Genomic DNA, 17,744 nt, shown 5'->3' with positions numbered 1-17,744 from the left:
CGGGAACCCCGCCCGCGACCCTCCTCCCCGGGGAGCCCGCCCCGCCCGAGTGTGTCGGGGCTGCCTCGACCCGCACCCCCGGGGCCGCGCCTGAGCCGGGGGTCGTCTCCGTGCGCCCCAGCCTCGAAATCCGCACTTGGTTTCCAGAAGCATGACCTGGAGGTCGCGGTCAAGTGCATTAACAAGAAGAACCTGGCCAAGTCGCAGACGCTGCTGGGGAAGGAGATAAAGATCCTCAAGGTGAGCGGCTGGCCCGCGACGGGAGGGCACAGGCCGCCCTCCCCGCGCGGTGAACAGCGTGCGTCTCCTCCTAGGAGCTGAAGCACGAGAACATTGTGGCGCTGTACGACTTCCAGGTGAGGCTTCCGCGGCGGGCGGGGGGAGGCGCGCGGCCGCGGGTCGGAGTCGCCCCAGCCTCCGGTCGGGGGTCCTGAGGCCCGGCCGGTGTCGCCGGCTGCGCGGATGGGAAGCCCTGCGGCCGTCGGGGCCCTGGAGACTTCCGCCCCGCTTTGGTCTGGCTGCCCTGGGTGTCGGGCAGACCCGGCCTGCCCGGCTGCCTGGCTGGGGAGGGGAGGGCCGCGGCGCTGTTGTGCGCCCCGGGGGCCCCCTCGTGCGCGACCCCCTGGCCCTGGCTGAGTTCGGCGTCCCAGGCAGGCCCACCTGTCCGGCCGGTGGCTTGTTTGTTGACACTGTTCCAGCGGCCCGGCATTGGCCGGGACCTCCCTGCGTCAGAGCGGGAGGGGGAGGGGCTGCCGGAGGTTCCTTGCTGGCAGTTGGTGCTGGGCCTGCCCGACACCCGGCTCTGCCGGATGAGGCCTGGCGGGCCCCAGCAGGCTGCCCGCAGCTCGGCGGCTTCCCAAACCATCCCCCGGCTGGGCCCCGGGGCAGTGGAGCAGGGTTGAGGGCCCTGGGTGCCCAGCGTTGGGACCAGGAGCTCGAGGCGCGGCTCCACCAAGCAGAGTGCTGACTAATGCTTTTGAAACCTGTTTACTGGGGCCACGGGACCAGCTCTGGCTGAGGGAAGTTCCCAGCGGGCGGCTGTGTTTTGGTGGCCTCCTCCCTCCTCCGCTGTCAGTTTTGCTGTGGCCTTGGGGGCTGTGACACGTCATGTGTGGGCAGGGCCAGGTCTAATGTGACAGGGAGTACCTGGAAACTGCCAGAGACATTGTGTTCTGGGTCCAGGAGGCCGAGCGCACTCCGCCCTCCCCACCTGCCTTCCTGCCCTGTCCCAGGCCTCCTTCCTCTGCTTCCTCCCTGCCCCATCCTTCCTCTTCCCTCCCTCTGAAGCCTCCAGCAGGACCCAGGGCAGGAGAGGGCCTGTCCTGCCCTGGGCCGCACCTCACTGGCCCAGCATCTCCAGGTGGGTCCAGGGGAGGGCAGGTGGCAGTCACCTGGGCTCTAGCTGACCAGCCCGGCAAGACTGCCGCCTGACCGGAGACACATTTGACCCTGGGCACTGTCACTTCCTCCAGTGTTGGCAACACTGTGGCTTCCTCTACCCAGAGGAAGTGCTGAGAAATGCCAGCCACAGCCTCTCCCGGGCTCTGGGGGCCACTCTCACCCCGTGGTGTGTGGAACTGCCCTCCTGTATTCGAAGCACTTCTGTTTGGGAGGAACACTGGTACCAGAAATGGATGACTTGCTTTTATGTATTCTTGGCATTTTGTGGCTTTGTTGTTGTTGTTTGTGTTTTTGAGATAGGGTCCTGCTATGTGGTTCAGGCTGGCCGTGAGCTCACTTTGTAGCACAGGCGGGCCTCAAACTCGCAACGATCCTCCTGCCTCAGCCTCCCTTATGCTGGGATTACAGGCGAGCGCTGCCATGCCTGGCTGTTCTTGGCATTTTGAAATAAGGTCTCACTATATAGCTTAGGCTGGCCTTGCACTGTGTGCTCCCATGTCCAGTGATTTGGTTTTTGTGTGTTTGCCTGACTGTTTTTTGAGACAGGGTCTCGCTATGCAGTTCAGGCTGGCCTTGAGCTCACTTTGTAGCTCAGGCTGGTCTCAAAATCACAACGATCCTCCTGCCTCAGCCTCCCTTATGCTGGGATTACAGACGTGTGCCAGCATGCCTGGGTTTTGTTTTTGTTTTTGTTTTTTTTTCTGGTGCTGGGAATCGCACTCAGGACCTTGAGCTTGCCAGGCAGGCGCTTATGCCGCTGAGCTGTATCCCTGGCCCCCTTTTTTTTTTTAATGTCTTTTTGAGACAGGGTCTTATATTTAGTTCAGGCTGGCCTTGAAGTCACTTTGTATCCCAGGATAGTCTCCAACCTGCAGTAAACCTCCTGCCTCAGCCTTCTGAGTGCTGGGATTGCAGACATGTGCCACCACGCCTGACTACTAGGTTGGCTTTGATCTCACTGTGTAGTCCAAGCTGGCTTCAAATGGTGGCTGTCCTCCTGTCTCTGCCTTCCTCCAAAGTGCTAGGATTACAGGGCTACACCATCATGCCCAGCCCAATTTGTTTTTAACAATAGGTAAACTGGGTATGGTGACCCAAGCTTTTAATCCCAGTAACTGGGGAGGCTGAAGCAGGAGGATCATCATTAGTTCAAGGTCAGCCCAAACTACATAGTAAAGCTTTCTCTCAGAAAAAACACCAGCGAGAAATGATTGGGCAGCAATGTCCCCAAATTTAACAGAAAGGAAGACAGAGTCACCCTCGATCTTTGGATGGTCCTCTGTCCTCAGACATCCTGCATACTTGATCTGGGGACAGCCATTGCTACCACTAGATGAGTATCCTTCCCTGCTACATCCACTGCCCTCACGTGGCTTTGTTCATTTGAGTGTCCCCGGTTGCCTTCCACTTCTCACCCCGACCCCTGCAGGCCCAGAGCTCAGAGCTGGGCTCTAGGCAGGCTGTGCCGTGGACACGCGTGTGTGCCTCTGTCCTGTCTGGTTGGGTGACAGCAAACTCTGGCCGCAGGGAGCCTGGGAAGTGTCAGCTACTGTCATGCTGTGGCTATCATTTATGGTGCCTGCCACCGAAGACCTCACCTGTGGTGGCTGCTGAGGGACAAGGGGCTGTTCTGGACTCTGCGGTGTTAGGACACAGCTGCACAACTCCTTGGTCTGAGGATGGATGGATATCTCAAAGTCCTCCTGATGCCCACGCCTGGGTTGTATTTTGGTGGGTGGGGTTGTCAGACCTGGTCAGGGCCCCTTCCTTGGCACTGGTTTTCCTGGCTGTTTGTGCTGAAGACTTGAACCACTATGTGTTCAGTGTCAGAACTGCACTGTGTATGTGTGGGTGTCAGTGATCTGTGGGCTGTTAAGGAAACTAGTTCTTGTGATAGGGTGTATATAGGTCCCCTGGGTTGCTTTCTTTTCTATTGAGGGTTTTTTTAAATGGGTTTTTCAGACAGGGCGTGCTGTATAGTTTAGACTGGTCTAGAACTGGGCTGGAGCACAGGCTGGCCTCCAACACAGTATCCTCCTGCCTCAGCCTCCCAAGTGCTGGGATCACAGGCATGTGCCACTATGCCTAGCCTATTTTTGTTCTTGTGTTGATTTGTCCCTTTGTTTTTTTGGCATTGTGGATCAAACCTAGTAAAGCCTTGTATGTGCTGGATTCCAGCCTCACTCCCCTCTTGTGAGCTGGGGCATCTTGCTGGGCTCCAGGCTCATCCTCGAGGCCAATGTGCTGCAGACAGGCACCTTGCTGGTGAGCAGTGATGTACCTAGTCCTGCAGACAGACCCGGTTTCAGAGTTGCCTTTACTCACCCTGAGTCCTAGGCAGTGTGCTTTGGCAGTATGCACCCTTCCCAGAGAGCAGGCAGGCATACAGACCCTGAGAGGGTGGTGCGATGCCAGCAGAGGCCCAGGGCCAGCAGTCGTGCTGCTGCCTGCAGGCTGTAAGCTTCCTCTCACATGGAGGTGTACATGTCAGTGTTGTGTTTATGGGCCAGGAAGGGATAAAGGTCCCATGAATCGTTTCGTAAACAAAATTAACAGTGGTGAGTACAAAGCTCGAGGTAGGACAGTTGCCTGGAAAAGTGAGCACCTGTCAGGGAGCATGGTGCCCCCGAAGCCGCCCCATCCATCTTCTGCCGTCATGGTGACCCTTTCTCTTCCCTGTCCCCTCAGCCTGGCTGTGCCAGCTGCCTTGCTGGTCTTGGTGCTTCCCGGAGGTGGGGCTGCAGCCTCATGGGGCGCTGTGTCCGGTGCCCCAGTATTGCTGGGACCACGCCCAGCCCTGCTGTAGGGCTGCCTACATGTCTGCCTGCACGTGCCTCACGGCCAAGGTGGCCCTGTGTGGCCGAGGGACTTGCTGCCTGGGTCCTTGTGTTGGCAGTGTCTCCTGCACGTCCTTCCCTACCCTGCCCCACTGCTGTGGGTCAGCAGGGCTGGGTTTGGGACCTGCGGGGACATCCTACACCACTGTGCTCTGGGCTGGAGCTGGGTGGGCCTTCCTCCTGGACAGGCCACCTCCCGTTTCTTCTCCAGCATCGGAAGAGCAGGGGCGGGGTGGTGGCTGTCCCCGTTGCTGGGCTTTGCCACCTTTGGCGGCTGCTGCTCTAGAAGAGTGAAGTAGGTCAGCACCTTTCCACCCGCCCACCCACTGGGCCAGCCAGGATCACCAGACCGGAGTGGGCTGGTGAGGGTGGGGAGCCAGGATCCTATTAAGCAAAGCACCTTAAGGCCCGGGGCGGGCAGCTCCTACGTGCCTGAGCGCCCGTGCCCACGCGGATGACCTGTGCGGCTTCCTGCCTAGATGCTGGCTTCCCCTTGGCATGGCTCTTGAATTGGCGGGCCTGTCTTCCAGGCAGCGGCTGTGCTGCCCCTCTCAAGGCTTTGATGGTTGTCTGAGCCTCCATGTGTGCAGGAGGGACTCAGGGTCTGCTGACGCTGCGGCAGCCCGTCGGGAGGCCGGGTCTGTGTCCCAGGCCCAGCAGCCACGCTGTTCCTTTGCTGCTCTCTGGTGCGAGACCCTGGTGTTCCCGCCACTGCCGCCACCTGCACCCCTGTGCCTGCTGTCTGTCATGGAGCATGGCCGGAAGCTGGCGCCTGCACTGCATGGGTCCCGGTGGGCCCAAGGCTGGGTGGTTTCGGGGAGGCCCTACTTGCTTTCGTCCCCAGCCTTGGGCCCTGGAGAGGCCACAGGGACTGTGGCCATTCCCCCTGTGTCCTGGTGCCCTGCTGGTCCTGGGGCCTGGCTCCTCCCGCCAGCCCTCCTGGGTGGCACTGCAGACCAGAGGACAGCCCTCAGCTTGGCACTGGCGTTGAGGCTGAGGAGGGTGTGTGAGCTGGCCTGCCTCGGCTGGCCCTGCTACTTCCCTGCTGGGCACAGCGCCTGGGTCTGCGGGGCTGCACTCACTTGTTTATGAGGTGGGGCTTCTTGCGGCTGCTGGGCACGGGGTCCCGAGCTGGGTCCTGTGGGCCCCGGGACCTGCAGTGTTCTTCAGGGCCTGGCTGGAGTGTGGGCAGCAGCTCCCTGCCCTGCCCTGCCCTGCCCTGCCCTGGGTTTGAGGACAGCAAGGCTCTCTGAACTTGCTTATGGGGGAAACAGGAGGCTGCTGTGGTCCCTGACGTCCTGGGCCAGCAGTGCAGGGAGGTAGCATGCCTTTGGCCACAGCTGCGTCCCCAGTCCTGCCTCTGCCACAGGAGGGCAGGCTCAGGTCCCACCCTGTGCCCTCTGCCATATCTCTTCTAGGTCAAGTGGGCCGCACTGGCAGGTGGTAGAGGTCCTATGGTGGGGCCTTCCTGGGCTCTCCTGGACCTGGTGTCTGTCCCCAGTCTCTGTGGCACATCCCAGCCGCTGACGCTCTGAGCCCCGCCCTGGGGACTCCCTAGCCAAGCCACACCTGCCGTGGTTATCTCTCCCCTGCAGCTTCCCTGGAAGGTTGGGTTGGGGTGGGGCCGAGGTGTAGGAAGGTAAGACAGGGACAGTGGGGATGGGTGGGGCAGGTCAGGGCTCTCCTCTCGGTATGTCCTTGCCTCTAGGAATCTCTTCCTGCCTGGCCATGTCCTCAGCCTCCTGGAGTTGGGTGCTTAGGAGATGCCAGAGGTCCTGGGGTTTAGCAAATTGGAGGCAAGGTGGCTTGCACCTGGCAGCTGGCTGCTGTGTGCCAGGCTGTGTGCCTGAGCTTTGTGTGCCTGGCCCCACAGGCCTCAGATACCCTCTACCTTCCAGGCACCATACCCACCAGGAGCTTGGGGCATATGAGCTTAACCTGCTACCTCCCACTTGGAGCATGGGGAAGCAGGGTGTGGAGGTAGAGCAAGCAGGGCGTGGATCCCCAAGTGCCCAGCCTGGGTCCTGCGGTCACAGAGTTGGTTGGGTGCTTGCTGTTGTTGGCAGAGCCACCCCAGCGGGTGGGAAGGCACCATCTGCACATGGACTTGCAGGGTGGGCAGGCCCAGCCTGTCCGGCTCGTCTGGCCTGGGCCTCAGTGGCCTCTGTGAAGTTCCAAGAGTGGGTGTTTGTGCTGGGCACCCGCCTGCAGCCAGGTGCTCTGGAGGGCTCTGCTTAGCTAGGTGTGCACTGCCCAAGGCTGGCCAGGAGCAGAGCAAGGACAGGTGCCTCAGGCTGGGGCGTGGGGTTGGCAGCCTGGTGCCCTGGTGCTGACTCAGCCTGGTAGCACCAACCCCTAATCTGGTGGCGTCTCTGACTCTGGGGGCTCAGAGTGCCTGAGTCATGGGTCCCGGACAGCCTCTCCCTGTCGCCTGGACCCACTCCCTGCTGCTGCTCAGTGTCTGGGTGTCACCATGCAGGATGCAGCCCTGAATTCGAGACTGGGCCGGGACCAACCAAAGTCCCTGGTTTCCTTGCAGGTTGCTATTCCAGTTGCTCATGTGCAAAATTACTCTGGCTCTGTAGTGTGGAGTGAACGTAGGGCCTTTCACGGAGCTGCACTTCCAGCCCTTTTCTATTAGAGACACTCACTGGGTTACTAAGTTGTCCATGCATGGCTCAGATTTAGGGTTCTGCTTGTCTCCCAGTGAGCTAGGATGGGGGGTGTGGGTCACCACACCCAGCCCAGGCCACATTTCAATTGAAATGGGCACAAGACGTGGCAAGCACTCACCTCCAGCGTTGGCTGCGCTGTGGAGGTCCTACCTCTGGTGGTAACTACTGAGTCCTGGCTTGGCATGTCGGCTGTGCCCCATGACCTGCGAGGTAGGTGGTGTGTTGTGGGCACCTGAGGTGGCCTTTGCTCCATCCCTTATAGCCTCTCTTTCTGTCCTGCAGGAAATGGCCAATTCCGTCTACCTGGTCATGGAGGTGAGCCCAGACCCTGTCAACAGACAGTGTGGTGTGGGGCGGGGTTTGGGGGGCTGCGGCTGGGGCCGGAGCTGGGGCCGGCCATGCCTGGACATGCATCCCTGTTTTCCTTCAGTACTGCAACGGTGGCGATCTGGCTGACTACCTGCACAGTGAGTGGTGTGCGGCGGGGCAGCCGGGAGGCCTGGAGGAGTGGCCCTGCTGGCTGGGCGTGTGGCCTGTGTCTTCTGGTGCCCTGAGATGGATGGGAGGGACCTTGCCAGGTTGGACCTGCCCACCTCCTGCCCACTCTGGGATTTAGTTGGAGTCCTGTGTGCTGGGGAGAGGAGACACCTGTGAGCAGGACTTCAGACTGCTCTGCTTCCAGGGTCTTTGCTCTGGGCCAGACAAGGAGGTGGAGTAGGTAGTGAGGGTGGGCGTGAGCGTGGCCGTGTGGAAGATGGGGCAGCCTGCACCTGCGGACAGGAACACGGTGCTGCAGGACTGTGGGGTGTCTGTGGGTAGGGTGGGCAGAAAGTTTGAGAGGCTCTGGCTGCATGCCTGGAGGGAGGTCATCATCTGTTCTGGTCCTCAGGCTGTGGCAGTAAAGCACCTCGGGGGGTGGTTTACAATCTAGGGCTGCAGAGGGCTTGCTCCCCCTGCTACCTGCATCCTAGCACCCACCACATGGCCCCCCAGGTGAGGATTCCTGTACCTGAGTTTGGAAGGCACTAGAGTGGTACTTCCTGCTCAGGGTGAGGGCGTTCCCTCTGCCTGGGTGCTGGGCTGCCCCTTGTCCCTCTTCTGACACCCTGGCTTGCAGCTGAGCCTTTGGGGTAGACTCCTGCCAGAGAGGAAGCAGGTCCCCAACAGGGTGCTGCTGTGCTCCCCCCCGGGCTGCCGTGCCACCTGCTGGCCAAGACGGGCGCCCCTGAGCCTGCTTCTCCTGCAGCCATGCGGACCCTGAGCGAGGACACCATCAGGCTCTTCCTGCAGCAGATTGCCGGTGCCATGCGGCTGCTGCACAGCAAGGGCATCATTCACCGCGACCTGAAGCCACAGAACATCCTGCTGTCCAACCCTGGGGGGCGCCGTGCAAACCCCAACAACATCCGTGTCAAGATTGGTGAGTCCGGGTGGGGCCCTGCTGCAGGGCCCAGGGTCCCGCCCGGCCACGGCTCTGGGCCCTGACCTGTCTCTCTCTGCAGCTGACTTCGGCTTTGCCCGCTACCTGCAGAGCAACACGATGGCGGCCACGCTGTGCGGCTCCCCCATGTACATGGTGCGTCCCCTGGCTCCAGCCTGTCTGCGCCAGGCCGCCTGGTCGGGGCGGCTGTGCACCATAGCGCTAACCTGTCCTCTGGCCGCAGGCTCCTGAGGTCATCATGTCGCAGCACTACGACGGGAAGGCGGACCTGTGGAGCATCGGCACCATCATCTACCAGTGCCTGACGGGAAAGGCGCCGTTTCAGGTGGGCAAGGCCTGTGGCTGGAGCAGGGGTGTAGGGCAGCTGGGGCCCTGGCACGGGGGGGGGGGGGACACGACAGTCAGGCTGTTGGCACTGGGCTGAGTGTGGGGTGGCCCATTTCCCAGATGGTGGCCTGTGTCCTAAAGGTGTCCTGTGAGAGGGCCCCGAGGGACACGTGGCATCAAACCCTGGGGTGTACCTGCTCCTCAAGGTGCCAGGGTCCCTATCAATGGCAAGGAGGGCACAGAACAGAGCAGGCACTGGGCTGCCTGTGGCCAGGTGGGGCTCGCAGGGTGTGGGCCCAGTGTGCCAGGCTGTGGCCGAGGCAGGGCTGCTGGGGCAGGGCTCATGCCGTTCACTGTCCCTGCAGGCCAGCAGTCCTCAGGACCTGAGACTGTTCTATGAGAAAAACAAGACGCTGGTCCCTGCGTAAGCACCTCCCCTCCCCCGAGTGTCCCCTGGTCAGCCCTGCCCCGGCTGCCCCAGCCCCATCAGCTCATCTCTGCCCTCCCAGAATCCCCCGCGAGACCTCGGCACCCCTGCGGCAGCTGCTCCTGGCGCTCCTGCAGCGCAGCCATAAGGACCGCATGGACTTCGGTGAGTACTGTGGCCCAGCCACACCCCTCAGGTCTGTGGGTGGGCAGGAAGTCCCCAGCCACAGGGCTGCAGCCTGGTCTTGCCTCGGGAGCCCAGCCTGGCACAGGTGGGCGTGGCTAGATGAGATGGGTTCCCACGGCCAGGTTCTGGGGTGATCTGAGGGCTGACTTTCTCCCGCAGACGAGTTTTTCCATCACCCTTTCCTGGACGCTAGCTCCTCCATCAAGAAGTGTGAGTCCTGAGGGTGGGAGGGGTCTTCTTGCTGCCTGTCGGTTGAGGCTTCTCATGCTGGGTGCGGGTGGCCGTGGTGTGGAGGTTTGGGATGGAGGCTGATGCCACCTCATGCTGGCCACTGGCTCCTGTCCCAAGTGACGACTGGCGGGGCCACTGAAGGTTGATGCAGGTCGCCGTTGTGGCTTGGGGTGAGGGTTCTTGTTTATGTCCCTCCTGGGCCGCGGCTCTGGGAACTATGCTGCAGGGGCTATGCTTGAGGGCACCTGCCCGGGGGAATGGTCATCTCCAGTAGCTTCTGGCAGCTGCCACCCCTCCACAGGGTGTGACAGCACATCCCGCAGACTGCCCTCACCTTTTGCAGCTCCACCTGTGCCTGTGCCCTCCTACCCAAGCTCGGGGTCGGGCAGCAGCTCCAGTAGCAGCTCCACTTCGCACCTGGCCTCCCCTCCGGTAAGTGGCCAGGCCAGTGGGCAGCACAGCTGGTGTCTGGGGCCTCCCTCAAGAGCACGTGGACCCCACTGCTCTTGAGCTGGGCGTGGTGGTCCCATCTAGGGGGCCAGGTCTGCAGAGACCCTGTCTGTCCATCTGTCCATGTGAGCACTGGCCTCTCTGCTCTCCTCTAGTCTCTGGGGGAGATGGCGCCACTGCAGAAGACACTGACCTCCCCAGCTGATGCCGCTGGCTTCTTGCATGGCTCCCGGGACTCAGGCGGCAGCAGCAAGGACTCCTGTGATACTGACGACTTCGTCATGGTCCCCGCTCAGTTCCCAGGTCAGGGCAGCAGGGAGTGCAGCGTGTCTTGGCACAGGCAGGCAGCGTCCCCGTGGGCTGCTCCTCACCTGGGGCTGTGTCCCTGCCCCCACTCTGCTGTCCTCAGGCACTGCTCCTCCCTTCCTGATCCAGCTTGGTCCATGGTGTCTGGCCTCAGGTCCCCAGGCAGGGTCCGGCCTGCCACAGCTCCGAGGTGGCAGAAGGACAGCCAGGGACAGGGACTCACAGTGGGTGGGAGCCGGGCTTCATGGGCAGGGTGGGTGTTCGTCTCCCTGCTGCCCTGGAGCTGGCGAGGGCAGCTGAAGCTCTGCGTTCCGAGCAGAGAGAGCTGTGGAGCGAGGTCCCGCTCCTCCAGCCGCACTGAGCTGCCTTGGGGCCACTGCACGCTCAAGGCCATGGCCTGTTGGGGGCCCTCCGGGAGAAGGGAAGTGACACTCAGGCGGGGAACCCTGTGGTGTGGTGGGCTCTGGAGAGCAGCGGACACCTGGCCAGATGTCGCTGTGCCCCTGCAGGTGACCTGGTGGCCGAGGGGGCCAGTGCCAAGCCTCCACCGGACAGCCTGCTCTGCAGTGGGTGAGCATTCAGGGCTTTAAGGGCGGCTGGTGCCTCTCTGCCTGGGGAGGTGACCAAGAAGGACTGGTACCCGAGAGCCACATCTGTCCCTTCTGCCTGCAGCAGCTCGCTGGTGGCCTCTGCGGGGCTGGAGAGCCATGGCCGGACACCGTCCCCCTCCCCCTCCTGCAGTAGCTCCCCCAGCCCCTCAGGGTAAGCAGGGCCTGGCTGGGGCGGGCAGGCGGGCATCCTGGCATCCTGTGGGTGGCATCCTTGCTTAGCAGGGCTGACGTGGGCAGAGGCCCAGTCCTCATGCAGGTACATGGGTGGTCCGCAGCACTCTGCCTGCTCCCCGGGGTGGGGTGCAGACACACGGTAGGTGTGGGCAGAACAGGCCCTGGGTGCTGCCCCCTCCAGGGTCCCTGTGAGCCCTCATCTTCCCCTGCAGCCGGGCTGGCGCCTTCTCCAGCAGCAGGTACGGCGCATCGGTCCCCATCCCCGTCCCCACTCAGGTGCACAACTACCAGCGCATTGAGCAGAACCTGCAGTTGCCCAGCCAGCACCACACCCCCCGGTGAGTGCCCTGGCATGGCACGGCCAGCCCACACATGTCCAGCACTGTGGGGAGGACCCCAAGGCACCCCGTGGCCCTCACTGGGGGGTGGTATGGGTGCTGGGGCCTCACACTGCCTGCCCTGTCTCCAGGTCCTCTGCCAGCCGCAGGTCAGGCGGCACCAGTCCCCTGGGCTTCGTCCGGGCCAGCCCGTCACCCCCGTCCCATGCTGATGGCGCTGTCCTGGCCAGGAAGTTGTCTCTGGGTGGGGGCCGGCCCTACACACCATCCCCACAGGGTGAGCAAAGCCTCAGGTCTGGAGGGTGGGGTGGGCTCAGAGACCTCTTGTCTGACCACTCTGATCCTGAAACCTCCTTCCCCAAGTTGGAACCATCCCCGAACGGCCTGGCTGGAGCAGGGCACCCTCCCCGCAGGGAGCTGATATGCGTGCTAGCAGGTCACCACGGCCAGGTAGGTGTAGCCTGTCTTGTGTCATCCTCACTGGAAGGGGAAAGGGTTCCTGGAGCCCTGGAGCCCTGGAGCCCTGGAGCAGGGCAGTGGTGGTCTGGTGGCTGTCTGTGTGCCCTGGAAGTCTGGTGATAAGCCTGTCCTGTTCTCAGGCTCCTCCGTGCCCGAGCACTCCCCCCGCACTCCCGGGCTGGGCTGCCGCCTGCACAGCGCCCCCAACCTGTCAGACCTGCATGTCGTCCGCCCCAAGCTGCCCAAGCCCCCCACGGACCCACTGGGCGCTACCTTCAGCCCCCCGCAGCCCAGCCCCTGCCCGTCTGCTCCTGTGCTGCAGTCCTGCCGGCCCCTGCGTGGCTCACCCAAGCTTCCCGACTTTCTGCAGCGGAACCCCCTGCCCCCCATCCTGGGCTCCCCCACCAAGGTAAACCTTGCACAGCTTTCCAGCTCCTGAGTGCCCTCTAGGGGACAAGACCCTGCTTCCTGTCGCCTGCCTGGACCTCACTCGGGCATGGCCGGGGCCCGGAGTCCCTGCGTGTGGCCATGGGTGGGAGGCCGGGGTGCAGGTCAGGACACCCTTGGAGACCCTGTGCTTGTGGCAGTGGCGTTGGGGGTAGGGGGGGGCTTTCCTTTTCAGGGTTGTGGCCCAGGCTGGGTGCACAAGGCCACCGTGGAAGTCAGACAGCCACCCTGGGGCAGCCCCATTTCCCTTCCTCAGAGTGGCCCCCAGGCCTTGCCCTGTTGGGGTGTGAGGCCCTCAGCATGCACACAGGCTGCAGCAGGTTGGGTGTCACTGCTATCTCCCCCTCCAGGCCGTGCCCTCCTTCGACTTTCCCAAGGTCCCCAGCTCCCAGAACCTCTTGGCTCTGCTGGCCCGGCAGGGTGTGGTGATGACACCCCCCCGAAACCGGACGCTGCCTGACCTCTCAGAGGTGGGGCCCTTCCAGGGACAGCAGCTGGGCTCTGGCCTGCGGACAGCTGAGGATGCCAGGGGCCCCTTTGGCCGGTGAGTGGGGTACGCGGGAGGTGGGTGCCAGGCCTTGTTCTCTGCCTTTTGTGCCTCTGGGGAGCCTGGCCCACAGCTGGTTGGCCTCCTGTACCTGCTGGTGATGAACTGAGATGGTGTGTGGGGCCAGCAGAGAGCCAAGGCCCAGCACCTGAAGCCCCACATCCCTCCCGTAGGTCCTTCAGCACCAGCCGCCTCACTGACCTGCTCCTCAAGGCTGCATTTGGGACACAGGCCTCGGACTCAGGCAGCACAGACAGCCTGCAGGAGAAGCCCATGGAGATCGGTGCGCCAGGGCTGGCTGGGGTAGCTGTGTGTGATCTGCCCCGAGTGGACCCTGACCCGCTCTCTATGTGTCTCCCAGCGCCCTCTGCTGGCTTCGGAGGGAACCTGCACCCTGGAGCCCGTGCTGGGGGTGCCAGCAGCCCGGCCCCGGTGGTATTCACAGTGGGCTCACCCCCCAGCGGGACTACACCGCCCCCGGGACCCCGCGCCCGGATGTTCTCAGGTGAGGCTGGACTGGGCCGCCACAACTGCTCCTGGGAGGCAGGCAGAGAACCCTGGTCAGTGCCAGTCAGGCGGTCGGGTGCGTCCCCACAGTGGGCCAGGGACAGGGGCATCCCTGGGACACAGGCCCCTGTCCGGGGTGCCAGCCTCCTTGCCTCACTGGCCTGAAAGGCCGCACTGTGTTGGCCAGGCCCTGGGTCCGGGCACAGCAAGTGCCCCTGTGCCCGGGGCTGGATGGTGCGCAGGGGCAGCCTAGTCCTTGTGGCTTTACCGGGTTAGACTGAGCGAGTGTAAGCCTTATGTGGCATGCGGGGCTGTGACCCAGGGAGGGGAGGGGGGAGGCACCACCCCTCAGCTGTGTCTCCCACAGTGGGCTCCACCGGCTCCTCCTCTGCCCGCCACCTGATGCCCGGGGCCTGTGGTGAGGCTGCCCCAGAACTCACTGCCCCGGGCCACTGCTGCAGCACCGGGGATCCCCTGTCTGCCCACCTGGAGGGGGCTGTGACCTTTGAGGCCCCCGACCTCCCTGAGGAGACCCTCATGGAGGTGAGGCCAGCCTAGGGAAGCGGCGGGCAGGGCTCCCTGGGCTGGGAAGCTCCTTGGGTCGCCTGCCCGCTCACCTGCCACCCACCCCAACACCTGCCTCTGCGCCCCAGCAAGAGCACACGGAGATCCTGCACAGCCTGCGCTTCACGCTGGTGTTTGTGCAGCACGTGCTGGAGATCGCGGCCCTGAAGGGCAGTGCCAGCGAGGCGACCATGGGCCCTGAGTGCCAGCTGCAGGAGAGCTTGGTGGCCGACCAGATCAGCCTGCTGAGCCGCGAGTGGGGGTATGTGTCCCTGGGGCTTGGGGTGGCAGGCAGGCACCACTCTCCTGACCTCCTGCCACCCTGCAGCTTCGCAGAGCAGCTGGTGCTGTACCTGAAGGTGGCTGAGCTGCTGTCCTCGGGCCTGCAGACGGCCATTGACCAGATCCGGGCCGGCAAGCTGTGCCTGTCGTCCACTGTGAAGCAGGGTGAGGGCAGGCGGCAGAGGAGCTGTGGGGTGTAGGGTGCAGCATGGGGCCCTCGGGTGGGATGTTGTGTTCACTGCGCCGGGGCTGGGAGAGGACCTCGGTCTCCCAGCTGTGACACCCTGAGTGCCATCCCCACACACACAGCCCACTCGTGGGGTCCCGGTCCCCACAGGGCAGGGAGCTGACTGAGTCCCCCCACAGTGGTGCGCAAGCTGAACGAGCTGTACAAGGCCAGTGTGACGTCCTGCCAGGGCCTGAGCCTGCGGCTGCAACGCTTCTTCCTGGACAAACAGCGGCTGCTGGACGGCATCCATAGCGTCACCGCTGAGCGGCTCATCCTCAGCCATGCTGTGCAGATGGTACGGGGGCGGGGGCCCCTTGGAGCCACAGGGCCATGTCCCTCCCCACACACGTCAGGGCAGACTCAGTTTCTCCGGCAAAACTGAGACCAGCCTCCAGACGGCTCCAGCCAGTCTGGCCTAGAGACAGTTCACGCACAGCAATAGGTCACAGTAGAGACAAAGGTCCAGACAGTATGCTCCCGCAGCCCAGCCCCCACCCCTGCACAGGTGTCACCATCAGTGACACTCAGCACTCTGCCTGAATGGGGCTCTGACATGCAGCCAGCTCTGTCCCTCTACCTGGTGGGTGTGCTGGCTGTTCCCGAGCCAACCTGGGCTGCATGGGCCACCAGCCTCCCACGTATGCCCCACGTGACGGCGGCCCTGGCACCTTTACACTTGTCCATGCACACACTGTAGTGCTGCCAGGCTGCCCATTGCGGCCATCAGCTCTTGCCTGGGCCCAGCTCTGCCCTCGCCTGCAGGTGCAGTCGGCTGCCCTGGACGAGATGTTCCAGCACCACGAGGGCTGCGTGCCGCGCTATCACAAGGCCCTGTTGCTGCTGGAGGGGCTGCAGCACATGCTTACGGACCAGACCGACATTGAGAACATCGCCAAGTGTGAGTGCTGCGCACTTGGGTGTGTGGGGGCGGGCCGGGCCTCCCCCACCTCTAGCCCACACACCCGTTTCCCACAGGCAAGCTCTGCATTGAGCGGAGACTCTCAGCCCTGCTCTCCGGTGTCTGTGCCTGACGCATTGCTGGCCAGCCCTGTGGTGGGCTGCGCGTGCTGCTGGATGTCGGCCGGCCTGCCAGCCTTGGCCCTGATCCATGGTGCTGAGCTGCTGCCCGGGCCCTGGTGAGATGCAGCAGGTGGCGCCCACATCTGGCCTGCTGGTTTCTTCCTGCCGCGGGCTGCAGTGTGTCCTCTCAGGCCACCTCCCACCTGCGCTGGTGCTGGGAGGTAGTGGGCAGGCGTGCATGGGCACTGCCACCCTTGTGCCCAGGGCAATGCTGAGGACAGGCGGGCCCTGAGATGGTGTTGCTGACTCTAAGCCAAAGTGAACTCTTCCGGGTCACTGCTTGTGGCTCCCAGCCCTCTAGGAACCTGTCCCCTAAACCCCCACCCAGCTTTGTAAATCACCAAGCACTTTATGCAGACAGACGGAGAACCCAGCCTCAGAGCCGTCCCCATGCAGGCGGCAGAGAACTGTCTCCTCTCGGTCAGTTGTACATGTGCACATATGTGTATACCCATACATAGCCCTGTGTGTACCTGTGCACATATATGTATACCTATGCATAGCCCCATGTGTACATGTGCACATATGTGTATACCTATACATAGCCCTGCGTGTACATGTGCACACATGTGTATACCTATACATAGCCCAGTGTGTGTGCCTCTGGGGGCATCAGCCTGGCTCCGTGCCCACAGGAGCAGCAGCCCTTGTATTTACTGTTTTCCTAGGGACAGTGGAACACCAAGCTTTCTAGACCCAGAACAGATGTAACTTTTCACTCTTCTAAAAATGTGTCTTATTTTTCTGCAGCTCATTTTTTCTTTAAAGAAGCCACCCTTCAGGTGTTTCACATTGTTGGGAAGGTGGGGTGGTGGGGCCGGGCCTGGACTCTGCTGGGTGCTGGACGGTGGCAGCGGGAGGTGCCAGCCCGTGGCTGTGTGTGCGTGACAGGCCTGCACCTGTTTGTGTGTGTGTGTGTACGAGTCCAGGTGGCTGGCTGTCCCCACGCCCTGCAGGATGGGCAGTGCTCAGTTGCCTTCCCCAGCTGGACTCAGTGGGCAGGGCAGGATGAGCTTTGCCATTTTTTGTGCCCAGTGCCCACCAGGGCCACTCAGATCTCATCTGGGGTGGGCATGCACTGGGCATCTTGGCCCCAGGCCCAGCACAACTCAGCCCTGCCCAAACCTACTTGAATGTATCCCCGAACTCCTGCAGGACGTGTGGGTCTGTGGTGCCCACAGGAGGGTTCAAGGGTCATGTGCCACACACAGAACACACGTTTATCCTTGCGATACTTGAAATAGTCCACTGTGCTGGGGCACAGGAAAGCGAGTGCCCACAACGGCCTCCTGTCTTGCTGCCCCACGACTCACCTTGCTGCATGTGACATGAGTATTTATTGCTTTGTGGCCGCTGGAACCTGGGCCATGGGAGGCTGTGCAGGAAGTGCCTGTCCCGCCCGTCCCCATGGCTTCCCGGGGCCGCTGGACGTGCGGCAGCTGTGTGCTGCACGCAGCTCCTGTTGTCCCCAAGGTCGAGCTCAGCTGTCTGTGAAATGCGTTGTGTGAGTCCCCACCCCATCATCACGTTGTGTGACTCGGGAATAAACCTTTGGAATTGTTGACCGTGTTGAGGCTCACCCTGAGTGGCCTGCCCATCCTTGCCATCCTGTCCTCTCTGCCTAGATCTGGGCACGGCAGCCGATGGCCCAGCAGCACTGAGGAGCTCTTAGATCCCCATGGTGTCCTTGGTGGCTGGCCTGGCATTGGCATTGGGTATGGGATTAATATCCCTTAGTTATTACGGACTGATCAGGCCTGCAATCTCCCAAAAGAGTGGACGGTGAAGGCTTAAATGAGACAATTGAAATGACTTCAGGGCTCCGGGAGGATCAAAAACCCTCACAGAAGTCGGGGGTGGTGACGCACACCTGTAATTCCAGCACTCGGGAGGCTGAGGCAGAAAGATTGTTGTGAGTTCAAAGCCAGCCTGAGCTACAGAGCAAGACCCTGTCTCAAAAAGACGCCCCCCCCCCAAAAAAAAAACCCGCACAGAATTTGAGATTTTGAGGGGTTTGAGGCAACTTCTCTGGGCAGCCTGTATTTAGTTTTCAAACAAAGGAGGGGGATACTGAAGAAAACACAAGAATTAGCAGGACCTTGTCAATCAGGAGAACTATCTTTATAGGTTGACACTTACTGTAGGAGTGTGGAGCCTGCACTGCAGTCTCCTTTTAGCTAACTGGGGTTGGAGCCAAACGTCCTCAGCTGTGGCCTTGTCCTTTG

General features: G+C 62.3%; 1 protein-coding gene across 1 annotated transcript; it reads left to right on the top strand.

The window, feature by feature from the left end:
- Positions 1-147: 147 nt before the first annotated feature.
- On the top strand, positions 148-17,081 carry Ulk1 (unc-51 like autophagy activating kinase 1; the record flags this gene model as incomplete). Its single annotated transcript, XM_013503614.1, is given in 27 exon segments — positions 148-240; positions 315-356; positions 7,196-7,228; positions 7,344-7,380; positions 8,160-8,333; positions 8,416-8,489; positions 8,578-8,679; positions 9,047-9,105; positions 9,191-9,273; positions 9,454-9,504; positions 9,869-9,957; positions 10,131-10,278; positions 10,791-10,851; positions 10,954-11,043; positions 11,279-11,404; positions 11,536-11,681; positions 11,768-11,854; positions 12,004-12,272; positions 12,661-12,854; positions 13,031-13,140; positions 13,219-13,362; positions 13,732-13,907; positions 14,018-14,190; positions 14,257-14,375; positions 14,577-14,734; positions 15,202-15,337; positions 15,415-17,081. Coding segments are annotated over 27 exon segments (3,030 nt in total), but the record flags the coding sequence as incomplete, so codon positions are not given.
- Positions 17,082-17,744: the final 663 nt, after the last annotated feature.

The sequence above is a fragment of the Chinchilla lanigera genome, unplaced genomic scaffold (genome assembly GCF_000276665.1).
Source record: "Chinchilla lanigera isolate Chin_1 unplaced genomic scaffold, ChiLan1.0 scaffold00081, whole genome shotgun sequence".
NCBI classification, from domain to species: domain Eukaryota; kingdom Metazoa; phylum Chordata; class Mammalia; order Rodentia; family Chinchillidae; genus Chinchilla; species Chinchilla lanigera.
The sequence above is the reverse complement of the archived record's forward strand: the minus strand, read 5'-3'. Positions and strand labels throughout refer to the sequence as shown.